The 18,354-nt window shown below is 44.2% G+C and overlaps 1 protein-coding gene across 1 annotated transcript in view; it reads left to right on the top strand.

Moving 5' to 3' along the window:
• The window catches only part of grin2ab (glutamate receptor, ionotropic, N-methyl D-aspartate 2A, b), a 93,373-nt gene that overhangs the window by 74,084 nt on the left and 935 nt on the right, over positions 1 to 18,354 (top strand). Inside the window, exons 11-20 of the mRNA XM_056372570.1 lie at positions 874 to 1,042; positions 2,835 to 2,988; positions 4,372 to 4,497; positions 6,503 to 6,732; positions 7,356 to 7,516; positions 10,060 to 10,247; positions 11,040 to 11,278; positions 13,153 to 13,336; positions 13,699 to 14,506; positions 14,599 to 18,354. The exon at positions 14,599 to 18,354 is cut by the window's right edge and continues 935 nt beyond it. Coding sequence (XP_056228545.1) covers positions 874 to 1,042; positions 2,835 to 2,988; positions 4,372 to 4,497; positions 6,503 to 6,732; positions 7,356 to 7,516; positions 10,060 to 10,247; positions 11,040 to 11,278; positions 13,153 to 13,336; positions 13,699 to 14,506; positions 14,599 to 15,601 — 3,262 coding nt within the window. The 3' untranslated portion in view covers positions 15,602 to 18,354. The remainder of the gene's footprint in view (positions 1 to 873; positions 1,043 to 2,834; positions 2,989 to 4,371; positions 4,498 to 6,502; positions 6,733 to 7,355; positions 7,517 to 10,059; positions 10,248 to 11,039; positions 11,279 to 13,152; positions 13,337 to 13,698; positions 14,507 to 14,598) is intronic.

The following is an 18,354-nucleotide window of genomic DNA, read 5'->3' as shown; positions in this document are numbered from 1 at the left end:
TTGACAGCCATTCTCTGTGTTCTCTGCATGTGAATCCCTCCGTCCTTTATGAACTTTCTCTTGAATTTGAGTCAGCTGAAATGGCAAGTGAAAAGGTCACAGAGTAACTGTTCCAATCCATATATGCTACATCAAAGATGGCTGACATGGGAACAGAATTAAGTTTTCATGGAAATGCTTTTGAAAATGCTGTTAGGGTTTAATAGATTATGAGAATCATTTGATTCAACAATTCAGTTTAGTTCACTGCTCCGAGGTCCTCGGGGATGGCTGTCAGAAAAGTTTACTTAAACATCCGTTTCCATTCTGTACATCCTGTCTGCGAGGCTGAGGTATATGTAGGTTTGCTCTTGAGTTTTGGAGAGCTACCTGCTTATGGACACGAGGAGAGACACAGAGAGGAGGAGGGAGGGAGGAAAGGACAGAGTAGAGGAATGAGGAGAGAGACGAGGGGAAGGACAGCTGATATTTTAATCATGTGGGTTGGTTGTTCTGCAGAGCCCAGCTCTATTTAAAGCCCGGCAGCATCTGCTCAGTACCCCAGTGTTTTCATCTGGTTTGGATAGCTGGCACTAAGGGAAACACACACACACACACACACACATATATATATATATATATATATATACTCACACTAACGTACAAGCTCTGTCTGCCCTTCAGCAGTATTTATGGTTACACTGCACTGTTATAATTCTAGTTTTACAGTTTGATGGAACCACCAGATGTGAAATGAGCAGGCAGCACAGAGTACAGTTACAGTCACACTCCACACATTTGCTTGTATAACACTGAACTGTCCTCTGTTATTAAAAAAAAATACGACCTAACTGTGTTTCTGCATATGTGTGTGTGTGTATCTGTATGTTGCAGTAACAGCACATCAGGAGGCTCCTACATTAAACAGTGCTGCAAGGGTTTCTGCATTGACATTCTGAAGAAGATAGCGAGGAACGTCAAGTTTACTTACGACCTTTACCTGGTCACGAATGGAAAACACGGCAAGAAGATCAACAATGTCTGGAACGGCATGGTCGGAGAGGTACTACCTACCTGTCGCTCTGCTGCTACTACACCCTGTCTGTCGGTCTCTCTGACTTTTTCTTGAATCATTTTAAGAAATAGTTGGTCATTGTTGCCAAGTTAGATATGAATATTGATACCACGCTCATGTCTGCGTAGTAAATATAAAACTCCAGCCACAAGCTTGGTTTAGCATAAATGCTGGAAACAGAGGGAAACTAGCACCTCAACAAGTCGCCCCTTTAACTATAGCTTCAGGTCTTTATGCTAAATTAAGCAAAGTGGCTGCTGACTGTAGCTGCACACGTAATAAACAGAAACCAGGCAGGTGAGGTCGTATCAATCCTGATACCAAAGGCTTATAAAGAAATCAAATAACACTATTACCCAAAAAGTCAAATTATTTCTTTACATTACTAATAATTTAAAGTGGCACATTAGATAAATCATTCAGCCACCTCCCAGTATTTCGACTGTATGGCTTGTTCGTCCTCACAGATTAACTCTACATGGAATTATTATTAAATGTAATGATTCATGGATAAGACTGTCATTCTATATTTTTTATTGTCAACAATTAGCATTAAAACTTCCCTACCCTGTCTTTGTCACTCAGACCTAATCCCATTCATTCCTAGCATATCTTTATAAAGAAGTCACAAATATATAGTTTGATTTTTTAATTTTTTTTTTAAAGGCTCAGCAATTTTCCTAAAACTGCTGTAGTTCTGGGATCGATGCAGAATACACAACATCATCCCAATGAAAGAACACATCACCCTGTGCAAAAGTATTTCACTGATGCATTTTTAATAGGTTTTAGACAACAATGGAGGTCTGTGGCACAGACAAATAAGACGTCAGGCTTTGGATACACAAACAATTCTTAACAAAAGAATCGATTTGGTCTTTTCTTGAGATTTGTTGACTTTAAAAAAAATGTGCAGTTGTCAGACTTATCCTTTAAAACTACAATCTGTGATCCAAGTGTAAACAAAAGTTGTCACCCCACTAGCAACCCAGATCAGCGCAGGACTAAAAGGTGCTTTTAAATAGATTCACACATCTTTTCATACACATTATGACACCATAATTACTGTCTGTTTCTGTTTGTGAGTCACAACAAAAGCTGATTTGTCATCATTAAGTCACACTTTTTGATTTATACCTGTAATTTATATGGTCAATAATGTGTCTTGTTCCTGCTTTGAAGTAAAGATTAAGAGGCTCTTCAGCAGGAGGAGGACTCCTTGAGGCTTACTTGACCGCTATTGTTTATCTTTTATGGAAATGATTTATTCAATCACAGTTTAAATTAAAGCTAAGTGCTGTCACAGTCAAATCCATAAAGGGTAAAACTGAGACGGAAAACGTCTGATAATGGTACCTGACAATATGATCCATAGATTGTGGTGATGTTTATGGGAGCAGACTGCTAGAAGCCTTTAGACAATTAAATCTGAAAAAAAAACAAAGTTTTACTACATAATAAAAACAACAGCTTCACGAGCAGAATCTCTATCTGTCACAATACATTCAGACACACAGAAATGGTGGCACCATGAAAAGACAGTTGTGTATTTACTTTTTATCCGATATGACTGAACATGGCCTCCAACTACAGCTGACATTCTGTGTTTATACCCTCAGTCACTGTGATATTTCACATCCAAAATAAAAAAGGAGAAACATATCGATGACGAATTGTATGACGTTGTCCAAATATTTACAGAGCTCACTATATTTATTTCTGTCAGTGTAGAGCAGTGAGTCATGAACTCAATATGGCTATTGTTCCCTCTTTCTTCCAGGTGGTGTATAAAAAGGCAGTAATGGCAGTGGGTTCATTGACCATCAACGAGGAGAGGTCAGAGGTCATCGACTTCTCTGTGCCCTTTGTGGAGACTGGCATCAGCGTCATGGTGTCTCGTAGCAATGGGACCGTCTCCCCTTCTGCCTTCCTCGGTAAATCTATCTTTCCTTTTGTCTTCCTCAACTATAAATTTCCTCGTCTCTTTTTTCCGCCCCTTTCTTCTTTCTCTCCGTCTTGTCCCCCAGCGAGCCGACTGCTGGGGGCAGAAAAATGGGAGGTGCTTACATGTTGGCAAAATCCCGCACATAAAATGGAATATTTTATTCAGACAGTATATTCTGGCCAAATTCCACTTGTACTCTGACTTTATCTGGGGCCTCAACACCCTAAGCACATTAATATTTCTACCAGAGCAGAGGAAGTGGAGCGTGCCAGCTGTTTTTTGAAAAGTCAGCTCAGACAAAGCAGTCTTGATACTCTCCTCCTCTCCTCCTCTCCTTCCTCCTCCTCTCCTCCAGTTGTTCAGATGACTAGAAACTGAAGCGCTCCTCTGTGCTCGTCTAATGTCTTGCATTGTCATTGGAGCGAGGCGGGGAGCGAGCGGATGTATTGGACCATGCGTGTGTTGGTCCCTGTGTATCAAGCCATGTACAGTGTGTGTGTGATACTGCACGAATATATTAGGACGTCCGTATATTGAATCAAGAATGTGTGGAGAATGAATATGCTTTGGCTGTATGTATGTTAAGGGGTGAATGCATTGTGTGTGTGTTTATATGAAAGTACGTGTGTGTGAGTGACTGTGTGTGTTGAGCCTGGGCCAGGGTATCAGTGACGGTTCAGTATTTCTCACACTCATATTAGAGGCACCTCAGCGCACAATCTCTCAGGGTTGGCTAACCCTGGTAGTCACATACTTACACATACAGTGACACACACACACACACACACACACACATACAATTTGTCTGGGTTCAGTGTCTCTGGTACTCATCCCGCTCTCTGAACTCCTGCCCTGCTACACACCGAACACATGCAGACTCACACTCACACACACGTACACATGCACAGATCACACACAAGTAGATCACATACACATGCCCACAGCAGGGCACATCAGATCACTCAGATCGCTCTCTCTCCTTCCTCCTCTCTCCCCCCTTCCTCAACCATCTCCCCCGCCCCAGGCCTCTCCCTCTCTCAGCTCTCATCCAAGGGAATAATGAGAAATATGGAAATGTGCTCCGTCAAACTCTCTGTGACTAACTCTCCCTCTCCTCCCCTCCTCTCCCTCCTCCCTCACTTCGTCTGTCTCCCTTTCTCCCCTCTCTATGTCTTCTCTATCATCTTTTCCTCGCTTTATCTCTCCCTCATCCATCTTCTCTCTTTTTTTTCCAGCTTCTTCTCCTTTATTTCTGCAAGTCTGTCTCCTCTTTCTTTCTCCATACCTCACTTCTTATGCATCTCCTGCTCCTCCACAGCCTCACGTACTCGATTTTAACTCCCTCTCTCTCGCTCTCTCTCTTCCCTCTCAGAGCCCTTCAGTGCATCAGTTTGGGTGATGATGTTTGTGATGCTGCTCATCGTCACAGCCATCGCCGTCTTCCTCTTTGAGTTTGTCAGTCCGCTGGGCTTCAACCGCAACTTGGCCCAAGGCAAAGGTAGGCTTACTCACACGCGCGATCAGCAATATCACACCGATCGTTTCTCCCCAGAGCAAGAAGCAGGAATCCCAGCTGCTTCCCCTGAAGCAAAAGAAGTGACCTCTTATTACTCTGACTTTAGACGGTTAAGTTAATGTTACAGAGCATTAAAAAGTCTCTATCCCAAAGCTAGTCATCAGCGCAGGAATCTCAGGCATCATCAAAAATCAGAACCCGGAGCTGCCCTGATGGTGGTGAACTGGAGATTAATGTTGTGTTCACATAAAATTTAGCTTAATTTAACATTTAAATGAACTTAAGGCCAATCCAGGTGTAGAAAGTGAATAAATAACCTTTTTGCTTTCATTTTCCCTTCAGCAGCTTCTGAACACGCTTCAGTAAATCTGTACAATGCATTTGAGTTTACTATTTTTTCATCTTACACACTCAGTGAACAACAAATGCCAACCGTGTAATTTCCTAACTAATATTTCCTTTACCAATAGTTTCACCTTTCAGGAGAACAGTTGATGTTTGAAGGAACAATTCCACATTTTGGGAAATAGAATTATTTTTATTTATGAGGAGCTTGATGCGGCTCTCATGTCCGTAGGTTAATATGAAGCTAAAGCCAGCAACCTGCTAGTTAGCTTAGCATAAAGACTGGAAGTGGCCTGGCTCTGTCTAGAGGTAACAACATCTTTTCCACCTTTAAAGCTCAATAATAATGTTGTTTGTTTAATCTATACAAAACCAAAGTGTAAAGCAACATATTGTGGTGTTCTGGGGTTATGTACCAGAGTATTTCTCGAGTCCTTTCGTCACTGTGAGTTTGCCGATCAATCAGCAGGTCTATCTGTTTTTTCACCTGATTTTCAGCAAAGTAGTAAATAAACTTATTTCCTACAATGTCAGACTATTCCTTCAATAGTAAGCTCATGGCTTTACCCTGTGTACAAACATTTTCAGTTGGAAAATAAAATTATTGAATCCAGCTCGGGGGTCACTTAGACTTGCATTACTGCTCCGGGCTGGAAAATCAAATTGTGTTGCATTGGTACATCTTGCCAATTACAGCCCACTTTGAAATAAACAGGCCTGTTGTTTTTGAAATTCGAGTGAAATTTAGTGACGGTTGAACCTCTCAACTTGCAGTTTTTTGATGCGTTAGTTGTGCAAATATCTGCATGCAGCATCTCTATGGGCTCAAATTAAGGTCAATACGATTTTAACCTTGTAAAATGATGTTCACAAATAATTCCAAAGTTTGTAGTTGTAAATTAACCTTTGTTAACCTGTAAAATAAATCTGCATGAGAAGAAGAAGAAGAAGGTTGTTCATCTTTAAAATAGATTTGTGTTCGTTAAATGAAAAAAAAAAAAAAAACAGAGAGAGAAACTGTGAATAAAATCTGTGAACAAATGAAAGCAGTGGTAAGGAAACACAAAGACACCGAAGAAAGAGGTGCTTTTCAGAACATCTGTGTAGATACACAGCTGAAGTTAGAAGTATGTAGAAGTAAAGGTCAGTCAGACCAAAAGAAGTTTTTGACTACACCTATTGATCACGCTCCTAACCCAAGCAAAGGCCTTTCCTCCACGATGACCACAGCTAAATGTCTGAGCTGTAGGCATAAACACAATAAAATGAAATAGACTCTCTCTTCCTCCATTTACACATCATGTCCAGCCACATCATAAAGCACCAGTTTAATACCAAATACATCAAATTAAGGAAACATGACGCTCTTATTGCAGCTTTTTTTGTGTAGTTAAGTTGGTGTGTGTTGAGTTGCTAAACTTAGAACCACTGCAATGACACTTTTTTATAATTTTTTCAGCTGCTGGAAAAGCAACATTAAGGCAGGAATTTCAAGGGAAAAACAAAAGTGTGATACCAACAATTGGATATGTGACTTTAAGGTTTCATACACCTCTGCCTGCCTTGTTCTTTCCTGGTTCTGTTTCACCTTTTCATTTTTTATTAATCCCTCTGCTCTGCCGCCTTCCTCTCTCCCTCTCAGACCCACATGGTCCATCATTCACCATCGGTAAGGCCATATGGCTTCTGTGGGGTCTGGTGTTCAACAACTCTGTGCCCGTGCAGAACCCAAAGGGCACCACCAGTAAATTCATCGTATCAGTGTGGGCCTTCTTTGCCGTCATCTTCCTGGCCTCCTACACTGCCAACCTGGCTGCCTTCATGATCCAGGAAGAGTTCGTGGACCAGGTCACTGGACTGTCTGACAAGAAGGTGGGATTACACACATGCGGACACACAGAAAAACACACATACACGCGCACACACAGAAGAAACTAAATGCATTCACAGTCAGGGTTGCTCTTGTAATGGATGCCAGCCCTGCGGCCAGACAGGACTCTCCAGGGAGCGCCCTTGGGCTTCAACAGCCCAAACCCTCTGGCCGTAGCTGTCACCACACTAACACTGCCAGCACAGCAGACCCACAGGCGCACACGCACGCACACACACACACACACAGGCTGCATAGATCAAAGACGCGTGTGTTTGTGTTTTTGTTTGGATGTGTGTGTGTGTAGTTTTCAGAGGCTGGCAGTGTCAGCAGAACCTCAGCCAGTCTTACGCTAGACTGGACACACAATGATGATGACTGATGAGTCCACTCCACTGTGTCTCCCTCCTCCTTTTTCCTCTGTCTCTTCTTGTCACTGTCCACTCTTCCTCCTTACTCCTCACCCCGTGTCTCTCCTTCACTTTCACACGATTGCTACCTCTTTTACTCGGACTCTCTTCCTCGCCGTATCTCTTTTCTTTTTGTCACCCTGTGTCCTCCTATCACTTTCCTCTTGAAACAATCTGTGTCTCTTTTCCTTTCCTTTCTTTCTCTCCCCCTGCAGTTCCAGAGTCCGTACTCCTACTCCCCTCCATTTCGCTTCGGGACGGTTCCTAACGGCAGCACCGAGCGCAACATCAGGAAGAACTACCCAGATATGCATCAGTACATGACCAAATACCATCAGAGCGGTGTCCAGGATGCACTGATCAGCCTCAAGACTGGGTACTGTAAACTTGTCACGCCCACTCACGTCAAGTTGAGGCTTATTATACCTGAGAGGGTAATTCTGTTTGCAGACAGCATGCTTAAGAACATGTGAAAAGACATTGCATCACAGAAACCGGGCCCCTTGGGTCCCAACACCAGCTCATGCTCAAATGCTGCAGTAACTGTGCTGAGTGTTTTCTGTCACCGATGGTAATACGCAGAGGTTGCCTGCAAGTGCTCATTATACAGTCGTGTTGCTGCTGGAAAGAAGGAGCTGCCAAAACAGAGAGAGTGTAATTTGTTCTGGAGTTTGCCACCTTTATTCTCCGTCCTAAACACACACTAATAGAGGGATGGCTGCATTGCTTTTATTTGTTCATTAGTTTTGTGTGCTTTGATCTTTAGAATATTTTCCCCAAACATAATTTTACTTTTTGCTTTTCCCTCTCTGCAATTACTGTATTGATACTGCATATCAAATAGATAAATAGATACATTTTTCATATCTCTTATATGAGGCTTACTTTATAAAACGTCTGTATAATGAACGAGTTCAGCACAATCATCAGTTTTTAATTTAATTCTTAAGCAAAAATGGTTGTTTGGACAAAATAAAATGTCAATGGTGGAGTCAAAATTTCAGTTACGTCAGAAAATGGCTTTGACATATAATACACATGTAAACTGCTGCATATACTAATGGCATGCAGTGTACACATAAATGAATGAATATTAGCCTTGAATTCTCCGTGCAGGAACAATATTCAAACTATTTCTAACAACACATATTCCATGTATTCATTTAACATATGCCCTGTGGTGAACACTTTAATTCAAAGTGTTTTATATTTCTGCATACATATCTAGAGGGCCTTGGGCGGGTGGATTAGCACCAGGGCTTATTCACTGAGTTATATAAAAGCGTTTTTTTGCTCATAATGAAGTTAAAAACAGGGTCCTGCTGTTATATAGGCCGATTCCATCAGGTCCTGGTTTGTTTGTTTGGTTAAGAGTCATACATCAAACTTGTGTTTTTGCTGAGCTCAGATGTTTCAGCTCCACACGAGGGGATTGGTTTGAATTCACCCTGTCACTTCAGAATAATGACAAAACCTGCGAGTGAAAGAGTGCGGCTCCGCTCGAACAAAGACATCCTCGTGCGCGTGAATATTTACTCTTGCAGCACAAGAAAGTCCAAGAAAACAGAGCATTGTGGGTAATCCAAGTGGTTTGTTTGTGGATCTGAGCAACATTGTTCCAGTCACTACACTGTGGTGAAGTTTCTTTGTTGTAGTTTGATGGTTCAAATTTCACATCTTTCGCTCTTTTGCCGTCAATTGAAGCAACATAATGAATCACACGGGTTTAATAGAAACAGATTCACATTTTAAAAAAAAGAAAAAAGAGAAGACAAACAATATTTAACTGTTTATGACAATTTATCATAACATCGTGTAAAAAGTAATAAGAAATATTGATGCTTGGATTGACAGAGGAATATGTCAATTATCATAACATATTATATAAATATTAATTTCTGGTGCCCTCACAGTGTATTTCTGTGTCCCAGCCTTTTTGGCCTGTGACCCCTTAAAATGAACCAGTGTCTACTTGTCACAGTGTATGGCCTGTTTTACGAAATACGCTTCTTCGCTTCCTTGCTGAGAGTTAGATGAGAAGATACAGCCAGCAGCCTGTTAGCTTAGCATAAAGACTGGAAACAGAGGAGATCTGTGAGCCTGGCGCTGTCCAAAGATAACATCTGCCTACAAGCACCTATGAAGCTCACTAATTAACACTTTATATAATGTTTGTTTAATCCATACAAAAACTGAAGTGTCAAAACAACAAGTTGTGGTTTGATAGGTGTTTATGTGCTGGACTATTTCTTAACCAGAGTGGTGTTGATCTTCTTCTCATCTAACTCTCTGCAGGAAAGTGAATATAAGCATTTCCCAACTAGAATGGTACTCAGTGTAAACCGCATACCTCCGCCCAGGCCAAACAATCCTGCACATGTCTGTCAGATCAAATTATACAAAGTCATAGAGCTCAACACCATAAATATGTCTGATATTTTACATGAAAATCCAAACATTATTTTCTTTGAATTTGACGAAAAAGCCAAAAAAAATGCCCTATCTTATAATGTGAAGCTTCTTTAACCAGATCTGCACCAACTTTGGTACAAATCTGTGAAGTACGTTTTGTGTAATCCTGCTGACAAACAAACACACTGACAGACACAGGTGAAAACATAACCTTTGTGGTGGAGGTAAAAATGTTGAACTATTCCTTTAAAGTGTGTGTTAGCTTTGAGCAGTCTGACCACATGGTGACTTCCCCCTTTTGAACTGTTTAATTTGAGAAGTCTTTAGAGGCCAACTGTCCAGAATTTCACAGTCGTACCGCGGATATAAATGTGTAGCACAAAAAGTGTTTGTTTTATTTTTTTCCTTTGTCCTTTCATGGTAATCATTTCACAAACCCTTGTCATCCTTTAGGCGTGGGAACCACTGTTCTTGACAGTAAATCAGGAATGTGTGCTTCTCTTACAGAAAGCTGGATGCTTTCATCTACGACGCCGCGGTGTTGAACTACATGGCCGGAAGAGATGACGGCTGTAAGCTGGTGACCATCGGCAGCGGGTACATCTTTGCCACCACTGGTTATGGCATCGCCCTGCAGAAAGGATCCTACTGGAAACGGCTGGTTGATCTGGCCATACTGGGCATCATAGGAGACGGTGAGGCGCTCGGACACATGCACGCGCTGCTCTGAAGTTTCTAGGATGTTTCTAGGCCTTTAGTGTTATTACAGCTGTGCCAATGCTCAGCTTTCCCTCCTTCTTCCCCCCTCCCCCAACACTCTCCCTCTCTCCTCCCTCCCTCTGTCAGAAAGCTATCAGGGGCTAGTCTTAACACACCATTTCATCATCATTACTCTGTGTGGGTTTGTGTGCGTGCGCGTGTGTGTGTGTGCCCACCGTGTCCTGTTATGTTTACTCCTCCGGATTGTTCTGTATAATAAGCTGTGAGAGGGTGCGAATGGAAGAAAGAGAATGAGCCAGACAGAAATCAAACTGCTGAAACCACTAAAGGGCTTCGCTTCACACCCGGCCTTTTTATTCAGGGCAAACACCTGCGTGCTCAAGCACACACACACACACACACACACACACACACACACACACACACACACACTAAGACACACAAATACGCTCAATCTGATAATAATTCCTCCCATCTTTCTTTATCACTCCATCACTATCAATTCTTCCTCCTCCTCCTACAACCTTTTTTCACTCCAACTCCTGTCTCCTTTCCATTATGATCTATTTACCACTTCACCTCTCTCCCCTCCCCCCTTCTCCTCTCCATCTTCCCTCGTAATGATACACCCCTTTTCCCACCACACCTCTCTTATTCCCTATTCTACCCAGCCCGTCCCTCCTTCCACTCCTCTGTCTTGTTCCTCACCTCTACCTTCTGCTGCCATCTTAAACCTTCACTTTGCCTTTTCTCTACCTTTCCAACAGGTGAGATGGAGGAGCTGGAGGCCCAGTGGCTGACTGGGATCTGCCACAACGAGAAGAACGAGGTGATGTCCAGCCAGCTGGACGTGGACAACATGGCGGGGGTCTTCTACATGCTGGCCACGGCCATGGGCCTCTCCATCCTCACCTTTATCTCTGAGCATCTTTTTTACTGGAGGCTGAGATACTGCTTCACTGGTGTCTGCTCTGGAAGGCCAGGTCTGCTCTTCACTATCAGCAGGGTGAGGAAGGGAAGCGTTTCTAATAACTTTCGTCCACTGCAGGAACCTTTCCCAGGAACTGCACCTGCATTCTGACAGCAGGACGTGGGCCCGGTTTCAGTTCCTGGGAGGCAGTTTTTCCTTCTGCTTCTGAAGTAGTACTTTCAGATTTTTCAGTTTGAATTTGAGTTTGAATCAGTGCGGAGCTCCACTCACTGATCAAACACCGTCCTCAAGAGCGCAACAACTAATGTGCAGCATTGATTCAGACTGTAAGAAATCACTGGTTGTTGCAATATCAATATCAGGACTTGAGATAGGAATTTGTTGTAGAGTTATTGACGTTTAAGCATTAAAGCCGACTTGCAGACTACTCTGAAAAGGAGAGAGATAAAGAGAAAGAGTGGGTTAAATGCACTGAGGCTTACCGAGAGAAAAAAAACTTAACTATATTTGTAGATTGTTTTAATATGGTTACATCCTGAAGCAGAGAAATGACAGAAGAAAAACCTCGGCACATTATTGCGACTTTGAAGACAGGCGGCAAGCCTTTGTGGTGTTTAACAACATCAATTCAAACTTCACACAGTAAATTACAAAAACAGTTACTCTGTTGCTTGTCTCGTTGTGTGCAAAAATTGCATCTCAAACAAAGCAGTCGATTTTTAATCCATTTATCTGTCCAATTTGCCTAATCTTCATGGTTCTTCAGATGCGATGAAAATGCAAACAGGAAAGCGCAGAAAGGGCGTTCAGTTGTGAGAATGCCTGAAGAATCTGTGGACATCTGTGTATGTGTGTATTTGTTGGACGCACACAATAGAAGGAATCTGTGTATGTATGTGTGTGATAAAAGAGGAAAGAGGGGGGATAGTGTGATTATAGAGCGCAGCTGAGAGGAATTTACCGCTGCGCATATGGACGGCAGGATAGAGGAATCAAACAGCTAAGAGGATGACAACGTGGACGCACTCTCATATACATACACGCAAAGCACACACAAGCCTTTTTCTCTCTCTCTCTCTCTCTCTCTCTCTCTTACCCACACACACACACACACACACATACATACACATGTACACACACACATACACATGTACACAAGTCTGGTCTGACAAAGTTAAAAATGGTTTCACATATGCAGGTGCAGTGAGGTGAGGGACGGGCTTAACCACACACTCACACACACGGACAGACAGACAGACAAATGCACGCACAAACAAACCTAGATATACACACACAAAACAGAAATGGGCACACCCAGACAGACCATTTTTTCATTATTCATATGTCATGTCTCTGTGTTAGGCAGGGCTTTTATTCCAGACGAGCAGCATTTCACACATTAAGTGTTTTACAAAAAGAGTGCAATGTGCGCCTGTGTGTGTGTGTGTGTGTGTGTGTGTGTGTGTGTGTGTGTGTGTGTGTGTGTGTGTGTGTGTGTGTCTCTCAGTGTGTATGCATGCTGTTAGAGCAGCGATGCTGGAGGTTAAGTGGCTCTAGGAAGAACATCTCCTTGCACTCAAAGACTCCCTCCAGTGACATCATCACCTAAATTTAATTTTCTAGGCGCCTCTCAAAGCAGTTCATCTAAGAAAGGGGAGATTATCTCTTCGAGCCATATTACAAAACAAAATGAGGTTAAGGTTTGCTGTAAACTCACTGGAGGAGAGGATGCAGAGGTCTCTTCTAATTTAACTTGCAAGGAAATTAGTCTAGTGCACATTTGAACTTTTTTTTTTATTATTTTTGCAAAGTCATAGGATTGAGAATTAAGAAATTTTATCTTCCCACTCCCCACTCCTCTCCCCTCCTATCTCTCCTGTCCTCTCCTCTCTTCTCCCCTCTCCTCTCCTCTCTTCTCTTCTCCACTCCTCTCTTTCTCCTCCTCTCAGGGTATATGGAGCTGTATCCACGGCGTTCATATAGATATGAAGAAGAAGGCTCCCGAGCTGGGCTTCAGTCCTCAAGCCAACATGCTGCACCTGCTCAAGTCTGCCAAGTCCATTGCTCTGTCTTCTCCCAAACGCAACACTGTCCTCTTGCAGCCTGGCATCCTAGATATGGTGTCAGGGAAAGGTACTGTAATACTGTTATACACAGTAAACTATTAATATTTTACATAACATTTAAAACAAAAATCATAGAATCTACCTGCGGCACCTGTGATAGGATCTCTCACACGTACAGAGGTTACCCTGCCCTTTCTATGCGGTCTGTGTTTGCATAAGTAAAGGTGACTCCCTTCACCTTGTTGTGGACTCCAGGCTTTAATCGCATTGACTGTCATGCACGAGCTCGCCTCATGATTAGAAAAACATTAGGTAGTATACACAGCGTGCCAGAGCAATAGATAATTTATCACCTAACTGCCTGAGCACCCATCCAAACATCCATCTATTGTATCTGCTGTCTGAGGTGCATCTCTCCTTGTCTCCTAGGTAACTCACTCCATAGTCTGCCTCCGAAGGGTCCTGGTCTCTATAGCAACGCCGCTGGTCCACAGAGTTTCCTGTCATTGTCCGGGCGACACAAAAACCTCCTCAACAATGCTGCGCCATTTCCTGCGCAACAAAAACCCCCTCCCCCCCTCCAGACCAGCCCCAACAAGCCTCAGCTGTCAATCACCAACGACAACGGTAAGGCCCGGATGACGGGGCCGGCCTGCTCTGCGTCAAAACCTCGAGCCCTGTGGAAGAAAAGTGTGGAGACGCTTAAGACACAGCCTACTGTCGTATCTCCCAGCCCTGGCCAAAGCCCCGCCCCAGCATCTGGACCCGGACCTCCACCAATGAAGAGCCAGCGCTACCTGCCCGAAGAGCCGCCGCCGCACTCCGACATCTCAGAGTGCTCCAGCCGGCCGCAGTCACACAAAGATTCTGACTCCATGGCGGCGAGGGGCGGATTTAAGCCTATCAATCAGCTGAGAAAGAGGGGTGGGGGTGGAGGGGGGGGAGGAGGAGGAGGTGGGGGCGGAGGAACCAAGATCTACTCCATTGACTCAGACCAGGCCAGTCTCCACTCAGCTCCCCCCTACCAGCGAGACAGCCAGGGGGGAGGTGACGACCACAGTTACCCTCCTGACCTGTTTCCACCTGACAGCACATACTCACACACTCACACACACTCCCACCAGGGGGACACACCCATTTTGCAGCTGAGCGCCAGCCTGCTGCATCACAGTCACAGCGCTGAGGCTGACCTGCACTCTCTGAAGGACAAGAAGTACAGCACCTACACACACAGCAGGTACCACACACACGGAAAATACACACAAGAACTTGTTTCAAGTGCTTTCATTGTCTTTTTCGTATAATCCTTGTCATCCTCTCTCCTTCTAGTGTGAAAGACAAGGCGGGAGGTTCGTTTGATGCCCCCAGTGCAGGTACGGGGACACAAGGCGTCAGGCCTGGTCACTGTCGCGCCTGCCTGACCAAGCTGACGGGTTACTCCGGCCTCTACACCGTTCGCTCGCCACAGGCTCGCTGTGATGCCTGCGCCCACCTGGGAAACCTGTATGACATCAGTGAAGACCACCTCCATTCACACTACGCCCACACGCACACTCACCCACACAGCGGGGACATGTTTACACACTACCTTCCCCAGAGCGAGCTGGGCCTGGTGGGCGAAGGGGACGGGCTGGTCAGCCACTTTGAGCCCTCTTCTCCCTCTCCATCTCCTCTCCCCACCTCCTCGTCGGCTCAGCACCTCCAGCTGAGCCGTCAGCACTCCTATGAGAACATGATTCCAGACAGCATTCCCGAGCGGCAGTCACAGCCTCACACTCACCTGCGGGGGCTGAGCCTGCCTGACAGAGATAGGGAGAGGGAGCTGACCCTGGACGAGGGGGCCTATGCTAATGTTCTCACAATGCGCTCTGATCGTCCGTTCAGCAGCCGCAGCCCCCCCTCTCCGTCACCGTCCCACCACCACAGTCTGGACGCCCCGATGCCCCTCCCCCGGCGCTCAAAGAGTCTCTTCCCCGATCGGCCCTCTCACAACCCTTTCCTCCAGTCGGCCCCCGGCACAGCACAACGAGATCCTGCCTCCCAGTCTGTCACACGCATGCCACAGAGAAGTTCTGCCCACGAGCTCTACAAGCAGCGAATGCCGCTGTCGCTTACCCTTGGTAACCATGGCAACCATCAAGTCAACCAGCATGGCGGCCATATCGACCAACAATTGTTCTACCCTCAGCAGGAGCCCCCTGTGGTGGCTTACATGGTCCCACCTGCTGCCTCTCAGCCAATGAGCTATGTGACAGCGCCGCGAGCCTCCAGCGCGGGCAGCAACCGGCCACGGCTCTACCGCCGCATGCCAAGCATCGAGTCTGACGTCTGAGAGTCACGCACAACATCCTTACTCTCACTGAAACACACTAACACACACGCATGCAAGAAAGAGGTGTGTGTGATCGGACCAGGCAGCTCTGATTCTAAGCACATATACAAAAACACACACACACAGACGCACACGCAGGTGAAAGACGGGAAGGTTTGCTCTGGACTAAAAGGTTAATGGCGATGCTGAGTAAATAAATCATTGTTTCTTTATCACGCTCTCTAGAGGGCAGGGTTTGGGCCACAGGGACACCTGGAGGCACAATACAAGTTGAAGAGTGTGTGCGAGTGTCAGTGTGTGTACTTGCCTCAAGCTGTGGGCAACGAGGCAAAAACGGACAATATGTCTGACAAGACAGATAGAAATCTTGGCGGAATAAGAGGGACACTGTACAGTGGGATCTGATGGAAGATACGACGGAGTGTTTGGAAGAAGAGCCGACCTGTCCCGCCCTCTCACCAGCCTCTTAGGGGAGATAATGGGGGACACAGAAAACCCCTCTCTTTCTGAGATTACACACACACACACACATACACATATATTTCACCTAAACACACCCGCCCCTCTCCAGGACTCTCCTGTTGCACTATGATTTCATACAGTCAACCCGTTTGTTGTCTGAGCCTCCAAACTGCACTGCCAGCATGGCTTAAAGAGTAGTAAACTACACTAGAGTAATCCTTGACTTGAATGGAAATTACTATCTATGTAATAGACTAGACGGGGAGGCGGGCAGCTGGTCAGGACACAGGTCTGAGAAGTGTATCAGCGTATCCTGCCCGCAGATGTACAAACGCTTGAACACACACGCGCTGTGTCTGTTTTTTGGGGGAAGTTAGAATAAGAAGAACCGACTGTTGGTTTCTGCTGATGTCAGTTAATTGAACATTCCAAAAAGTGGACCAAACATGGCCGCCAGTAAAACGCCTCTCAGGATGAGAGTGTGTGTTCCAGTGTTTCTAGATCTAGAGACATTACAGTATAGCATCCTTGCTTCCTCTCTTAGCTAGCCTTCAGGTCATACTGCATGCTTCCTACTGCCCTGTGTTACAGTTAAACTCCTATACAGGGTCATATGTGCACACACTCGCACACAAATATATATGCACATACACACACACGCGCACACACACACACGCGCACACATGCACATACGCAGTAGTCTAAGATAGTAGTTTAGGGTGGGTGTGTGTGTTGAGGCTATGAGATAGCTTCTCTTTGTGCACTTTGTAGATTTTATATCCTGCCACCTAACACAGACGTTTGACCAAAAACACTTTTATACTGAAAAATATGAATATTCTCAGTCATTCGCTGGATAGATGTTTTCTTTTCTCTTATTTCTCTTTGACATTGGGCTTTAGGGCACCATTAAGGGCACAGTTCTGTCAGTTTCCATTGTGAGGTCAGAAGTTTTACAGTATTAGATAATGGGTACAGCATCATACAGTATACACAACACTAACTCTTAATCTTTCTCTTCTTTTTTTTTTTTTTTTTAAACCTTTACTGTGCTCACCCGGCATTCTGGCCTTTCCTTCGTCATTCATCAGTTTTTGTTTGTTTTCTTAATTCTTCCTTTGTCTTTTTCGCTCCTTCCCTGCTTCTTTCTATAGAGTAGATTGAGTATCAGAAGAATAAAGTTCAGTCGTGGTGTTTAAAAACGCAACATATTGTTGGAAATCACTTAATATCCTTAGTCGTAAGAATTCATCAGATTCAACAACCGGCTCTCGTAGGATACAGTACTTTTTTCTAATAACTTTCTATGTTGAACAAAAGAGCTCGAGGCCCGTTTTAATGTTTCCGTAGTGAATTTAGAGGCTGAGTGCATCACTGTTGCAGATTTACTCATCAAATTAATACTTGTGGACGAGCGCCAGAGTAGCTGGTACTTGTGTGGCTCTCTGTTGGCGAGAACGCGGCGCTGTGTCTCAGCAGAGAGAGTCACGTGGCAACGCAGAGAGTTTGCAAAGTGACTCGTTACAGAGGCAACACTCACTCACACACACACACACACATTCATACACACACACACACACTTGACAAGCTGGCAATGTGTGTATGAGTGTTCTAGAAATCCATAATCTACTGAGTAAGGGCATTGATTTTTGAGCACAAGGATTTTGATGGGAAAAGGACTTGATATCCCATTAGCTGAGCATCTGTCTCTATTCTCTCTCTTTCTGTTTTCTATTCTCTCTCTCTCTTTCTCTCTCTCTCTCTCGCTCTCTCTCACACACACACACACACACACACATACATATATCTATATATATATGGCTGCAAAGAATGCAAGACAGTTTGAAACAAAAAACGCACCTTTGAACGGTGAACGCTGCCCCTCTTTTGGTAATCTTAACAGGTTTGGTGTGTGAGTTATATGCACAATATCAGGTTGCAATATTATACTTCTGTACAGAGAAATCTTTGTTTTAAATGTTAGAAACTGAATTCATTTGTTTGATTTGAATGGTATTAAGTGTTGAATTCATTTCAATAACAACGTGGCTTTTTATTCTGCTCCTTTAAAAAAAAAAAAGACTGGCATGTTTTAGATTCTTGTGATTTCTTTTATTTTTTATTATTATTATTTATTTATTATTTATTTTCTCTGGTGTGTTGTTGGTTGGTTGGGACCTCACTGTACAGTCCTCACTGCTGGGTTAACGGACTAGTTAACTGTCCTGGTCAGCTCACCGGTTAACTAGCCACACGTAGCTGGGTCTCTCATCTGAATCACGCTGAATGAA

The sequence above is a fragment of the Seriola aureovittata genome, chromosome 3 (genome assembly GCF_021018895.1).
Source record: "Seriola aureovittata isolate HTS-2021-v1 ecotype China chromosome 3, ASM2101889v1, whole genome shotgun sequence".
Lineage (NCBI taxonomy): Eukaryota > Metazoa > Chordata > Actinopteri > Carangiformes > Carangidae > Seriola > Seriola aureovittata.
The sequence above is the reverse complement of the archived record's forward strand: the minus strand, read 5'-3'. Positions and strand labels throughout refer to the sequence as shown.